Source organism: Diachasmimorpha longicaudata, chromosome 6 (genome assembly GCF_034640455.1).
Source record: "Diachasmimorpha longicaudata isolate KC_UGA_2023 chromosome 6, iyDiaLong2, whole genome shotgun sequence".
NCBI lineage: Eukaryota > Metazoa > Arthropoda > Insecta > Hymenoptera > Braconidae > Diachasmimorpha > Diachasmimorpha longicaudata.
In genome coordinates this window covers 4,060,907-4,067,407 of record NC_087230.1, presented here as the reverse complement: position 1 = coordinate 4,067,407, position 6,501 = coordinate 4,060,907, and the positions used below count along the sequence as shown (strand labels likewise).

Here is a 6,501-nt window from a genome sequence, read left to right as displayed (position 1 = left end):
TCGCATTTATCCGTACAATTTAAAAAAAAATAATCATTTTTACGTATCAAGCAATGTCTTATAGGCATTAAAGTGACAGTTATTGGAGCATCTGACTCGCGTATCGAATAGTTAGTGAAATTTTCTAACAATTATTCATACTAAGCAGAAGAAACAGACAAAAGATCTGGAGAGAAAAAAATTGACGTCAGTTTCATCTCTTCTGTACTCCAATTTATGCTACAAATAGAACAATTAGATACAACGCCAATGATGCAAGAATGAGTGATTCTACGGAAATATCTCTTACGGCTTAATGGTCAAGATATAAAATGTGAATGTTTTTATAAAAATGAATCTTATTCGTAGATTTGTATTACATGTAAGTACAAAGTTGTTGAAACGAAAATAGGAATGGTATATACTCATTTGGTTCTCAACGATCAATTCGAAGCCATTAAAAAGACGAAAAGTCAAAACAAAACGTATACAATGTAAATAATTTATTTAATCTTCATCATTATTCTTCTCACTTTAGGTTGAATTTCTTAAGTAATTTCGTTCTCGAAAACTAATTATTCATTTATTCGTCTGTCACAAGGATATTTCGAATGTACTTTAGAGATTTCCATTAATTGACTAATAGAATTAGCTGATATTACATATATTCGTTCTTTCTTGGGAGGAAATATATGTGTCGTTATGGAAGGAAATAAAAGGAAGTTCATTTTTCTTCTGCATGTGCCCTTTGTGTATTCATTTAGTCACAATTAATTATTTTTATCTAATTGACATTTATAGCATCTATTTTTTTAAGAGGAACCTGGTATGAGCTTGAAATGAGATTTCGCATACATTCAAGATCGATTTTATGAGGCGTTTTCCACAAAAGCGATTGTTGTTTTCAAAAATCCATAACTTCTCGAAAAATTGATCAAATCAAATGTTGTTTTTTAGTACATTTAGATTTTATTTATATTTTTATAGAAACAATATAGCAAATTTATTGATTATAGATAAAGTGATGAATTCATCCTTTTAAAACAAAAATCACGAATTGGGGGAGTTTGACATTTTTGCATTTTAGGGAGAAGGTTGCTGACTTTTTCTGAATTTCATGTTTGACAATGTTTTCATCCAGCATTCAGTAGCTCACAAAAATGTCAATTACATTATTTAAATTGGAGTAGCTCTGAATTTGTAAAAGAAAAATGAAACCCATCATTTTTCTTTTCTGGAAGTGTATGATTTCATTTTTATTATGAAAATATTCAATTGGTGCTTCCGATGAACTCTACATGTGCAAATTTTCTCGCCAAAAGAAATGTTATGACAAATAATTTTTTAGACACCCGAAGCAAAATTCAACTAACACATTATAATACAAATACGATTCGATACTTGTGAGACCACTCATTTCATTTTTCTAAACTGTTTTAATTTAGTGTAACTCATAATTTTGCGTTATTTACACTAGCAACATGTTCAGTTACAATACACTACATTTTGTTTGTACATTACGATTATAAATTTGGAGTTTGCATTTTTCCGATATTTACATATTTCTTCGATAGATTTAGCGCCTTTGGCTTTTGTAAATTTTTTTGTGGAAAGGGGCGGAGAATATTTTTGCTTTTTCATATTTTTGAGCAGCGCCAGTGGCTCTCCTTAAAGTCCCGATTTTCAGTCCCATAAGCCCAGCTTTCCTACCCCAACCACAGCTTCATATTTTCCATTTGTTTCCATTCCCACTTCAATGTTTTCCCCCAAACACAGATAGAGCTATAATAATGTTTGCACCTATAAACAATTAGCGCTGCAGCACTGAAAATCAATCTTGTTATGGAATAAAAATAGCGTAGAATAACGGAGTTATGATTTTGTCCTTCTTATGTGATCGTAATTTCTAATTACGAAATACTTATTTATTTAGTATTCAGAGCCTTCGTAAAACATTAAATACTTCAACATTTAGTAGTTCATTTACTCCTATAAATAAACTAGTCAAGTATTTAATGTTAAACTATCCTCTAAATACTAAACACGTATGGAGTTAAATATTCATTCCATAGTATTTACAATCAGTATTTTACAGAAGAAGAATTGGATTAGTTTTCGAAAAAAGTTCCTAATGTGATGTGGTCGAAGCTAGATATTTTTACATCTAGTATTTGATGCAAGGTAAACACTAAATGAAAGGGCATTCATCATTTAAATGGTGACTAATTAATATTTCTGTATTGAATTCATCAGTATGTAGTCAATACTTTGTTGCCACTCATTGGTTCCCTGTATCGAAACATCAAAATTCATTGAGAAATAGTTTGAACGAAATTAATATTCTATAAACATGCAAAGGATCAAGGAAATCACTTTCTTGTTTTTACAGAGAAGGTAATAGTTGTTTGGTATTTCTATTTCTGAGCCAAAAGGCACCTGCTAGAAGGACTGTGCAGCAGAAGCCGAGAATCAATCTCAATCTCCAATGATAATTAGAACTTTTGAGGACATTTATGATTTTGATAGTTTGATCTCTCATGTCTTGGATACTGCTTGAATTTTCTATAACAAAATTAGACATTTCTGCCTTTCTATCTTGAGACATTTGAGCACTGATTCGTAATTTTGCTTTTGCCTCGGTGAATCCAGAACGTTCCATTAGGCGTTGAAGTTGGAGGTCTTCTTCGCTGAAAATGAACAAATGGAAAATGCGTCAAATTTCAATGATAATACATCTACGTTTTTCAATTAATTCGTTGCTAGATATTCACCAGGTTACAACAATAATCTTGTGTAAATAATGCAGCATCTTGCCAGTCTCAAAGAGCAATGGTAGATCCATAACAATGAAGGGATGTCCTTGAAAAAAATATTTAAATGCCTGCCAGCACATCTCTTTGTATATGTCTGGATGTGTAAATGCATTTAGCTTTTTCCTTTTTTCAACATCATTAAATATTAAGTCACCCAGTTTTTCTCTGTTGATTGTTCCATCATTACAGGTCACCTCAGCTCCAAATTCATTACGTATTTTGTGCCATGCCGGCTTTCCAGGTTCAACAACTGTAAATATTTAATTAATAAAATACAAGATGCAGAATGAAATTAAAAAAAAACAATTGCAATAATCACTGTTTCCGGTGTATTATTAAAGTGCATGAGAAACACAAAAATATTGTGTAATACAATAAATATACAACAATTTAATAGACATAATTGTTGCACAGAGTTGCTAGAGAATCAATCAGTTTTTTACTCAACAAAACACAACAAAATTTATTACCGAAAATGATGAATACATTATCAGCCCATAATTTCTAAATTAAAACAATAACGCAAAATACGATATTTGCGCTAGTTTGGCATTGACATGTCAACCTCTCGGTAATAAGTATGAGGATGTATTAAATTGAGACTAATGGTAATTTTCGATGTCGACTGGGTAATTGTTCTAGAGCAGATGAAGAGGACAGAAAGCAAGCTCAGGCAAGCAGTTAAAGGTCTTCGCAGAGTGGATGTTTTGATGGATGTTTCAGTAGGTAAAATATAATATATTTGCTTCTGAACAAATCTAATGATGAACCCTCTCACAAAGAATGAAGACAAATTCATCAAATCAAACGTAATTTCAAGTGATCTATTCGTTTTAAAATTGATGTCAGAATCAGACAGTTGGTCATGTTTGTCAAACGATAATTATCACTACACAAAGGTAACCTCAGGGTAAGGCTAACCTTTTCGTGCTGCTGCATCGGCATCTACAATTGGAACTCCATGTTCCCTGAACACTTCACACACTGTACTTTTGCCCGTGGCGATGCCGCCTGTAAGTCCCACGATGAACATATTATGGATTCGTTGTAATGCGAGCAATATTAATTGAGCCCCGTATCATCTAAAACGATGACTCCTTAGTATTTTTTTGTTGTCAATGCTTGCAATTACGACCCTCCTAATTATTACATACAGACGTTCCACCAAGAATCTGGAATGGGGACTCGAATGGCAACTCGAATGCAAAGTCCGAGATGACCGAACAAAGCTTTTTAGGCCGGTTTTTACTACCTCGTGGCGTCGTTGGGAAACTCGTTCCTTTGTTTCCGGGTCTAGAATACCTCTCTGTATCACATTTTACCATTGGTTTGTTGACAGACGATATCATCACCTCAATCAAGACAATTTCGCGGTGTTTTTTGTACAGAATGGCTGTGAATATCAGAATAATGAATTCTCGTGGTTTTGTGGAATCAATTATCCCATTATTGAGTGGAACAGGGTAGATAATAATGTGAATCCTCTGGAGATGTTTCCGAAGGATACCAGGATCCCGCGTCAGTATGGAGCGAAATGTCATCAGAAGAATCTTGTGCATCACCAAAAATATAAACATTTGCCAAGGAAAACTTCGGTATTTATTACTTTCTTTTTTAGAATATGATCAGATTCACTTTACAAACCAAATGAAATGAGCGGATTCTGGAGATTGTCAACTGATATTTTGTAGAAAGATTGAACAGAATTATTGTCATATAAAATTATCTTTAGTTTATTGTTCTATTTTCAATGGTTTGTCATGAGCTTAAAGCTCCGGAGCAAAAAGAAATTAAAAAATCATAACTTTTTAAATTATCTACATTTGTGAATATTTATTTTTCCAAAATTTCTGTCGAATCGTGATATTTGCAACATAAGCTTTCCGTAAAATCTCCAGGTTTTGAATGTCTCATTAGTTAGCGTCGAGTGCTTATAGCCACAATTAGACGAGATAATCGTTTGAAATCGTTTTTTTTATTCTTTCAGACACCATCGACTTAGAAAGTGGCATCAGAAACGCAAAAAGAATACAAAAATCGTTCTCTGAAAAAATCGGACCTATCGTTAGCGGGTATATTAATTAATCCATAATTAATTCATGTTAGCTCATTTGGGGATGATTTAGTATTAGAAAGACTCCCCTATTTTTTCACGTTCTTGTTACCCGCAGAATCTGACCCATTGGGCCAGCAGATAATGAGTTTTTAAAATTAATTCCTAAATGAGTCGTTCTAGAAGAAGAACCTGTTTCATAATTTTTTCTCTCTCTAGGTCTATTCAAAGAGATCTCGCAGAAATTTCCAAAAATAGGATGATGATCCGACAGCAGAATGTAACATAAAATTGAGGAAACAGTGAGACGGGTGACCATAGCAGCGGACGAGTCCGATGTCGGCATCCCCTGGAAGTCGCTCAGAATTTATTCAACAGTGGTTTTCGGTCTATAAAGAAGAGAGTCTCGTAAATGTTTACAATACCCTACAGCCTTCTACAACGTCCTGTCTTTCTCCAACATTGCTGCTATTCACTGAAGAATTATGAATAAAACTGTGAAATAAGGCTCCCTTCACGACAAAATCGTCCAGCTCAGAAGTAATTGATCCAGATTTTCCTTCTTCGAATGCCAGAGGTTTTTCATCTGCTCTACGAACTTTGTTGCTTGTTGTCTTGTGGAACATTAGGGTCAGCTCTGATGGGTATTGGACCGACATTAATTGGTACTTTCGATGTTTTCTGTGCAGACAGATTAAGACATTCTCTTTGAATGACCAGGAAAAGTACCTGAAATACTGGAGACATTTCTATGATCTAATGATAGTAGACTAATGATCTGGTAGGTCCCACGCCCCACGGGAACGTTCGTAATGATCCCGAGGGGGAGAGGAGCCACTGTCGATTTTGGCAGCTGGCGGTGACAGAAAGATTTGCATGTAGACAGCGGACACGTGATTTCTTTTCACAAAATGAACTAATTCGTTTGTACTGAGCGTATAATGTTTCGATTGTGTCTCATTTACGTTCCAATAAATAATCAAAGGAGAACGATAACGCGGGTTTTCTTTTTTAAATAATTATTTCATACAATATTAATTTTCCAGATTGAAATAACATTCTCACTGTCACTTTCACATAACTTTGCCTCAATACAGTTGTTTTTTTCTCAAATATAATTTTACCAATCGAATTTGTTTTGCAGAACCAAATGCTCAATATTCCCATTTGAATACCTGCTTTAAACTCATGTCATAAGAACAGTTGATTGGCAATTAATATATCTCGATACAATTGCGACCGGGTGGTAAGGAGTGTGCCTGCCAATCACACGAATTAAAACACCCCGTGGCACGTGTATCCGAACTATACTTTCTGTTAGTGATGTTAAGTTCAGCGAGTGGCGAACTGCAACATTTTGCTTGTTTACTGTAACTCTTACATTCACTTGTATCGAAATATACTAATTTATTTCTTCAGTATATTCCTTTCCAGATGACACCAATTCTCATTGACTATCATTAACATGAAATTGTATTATAATAATAATAATTTTGTTTATCCATTTCCACTGTAGTCTTACACACTTTTTAAAGTCGCCGACAGTTTCCCCAATTACACGTCTTTTTTTCGAAGATTCCTATCTTACCGTTCAATAATATCACTATTTTTATAATCAACTGATTAATTATTTTTTCTATTTATCAATTATTAACC

General features: G+C 33.8%; 1 protein-coding gene and 1 long non-coding RNA gene across 2 annotated transcripts; one reads left to right on the top strand and one right to left on the bottom strand.

Annotated features, from left to right (window-relative positions):
• Positions 1-467: 467 nt before the first annotated feature.
• Positions 468-3,981, bottom strand: LOC135163273 (dephospho-CoA kinase domain-containing protein). Its single transcript, XM_064122571.1, has 3 exons — positions 3,714-3,981; positions 2,751-3,042; positions 468-2,666 (listed from the first exon to the last, which is right to left on the bottom strand). Exons 1-3 carry the CDS (start codon positions 3,823-3,825, stop codon positions 2,363-2,365), a joined length of 708 nt encoding a protein of 235 aa, XP_063978641.1. The 5' UTR covers positions 3,826-3,981; the 3' UTR covers positions 468-2,362.
• Positions 3,982-4,105: 124 nt separating this feature from the next.
• Positions 4,106-6,338, top strand: LOC135163277 (uncharacterized). The gene is made up of 3 exons (XR_010299101.1): positions 4,106-4,387; positions 4,780-4,864; positions 5,065-6,338. It is a non-coding gene; the product is annotated as an uncharacterized LOC135163277 (long non-coding RNA).
• Positions 6,339-6,501: the final 163 nt, after the last annotated feature.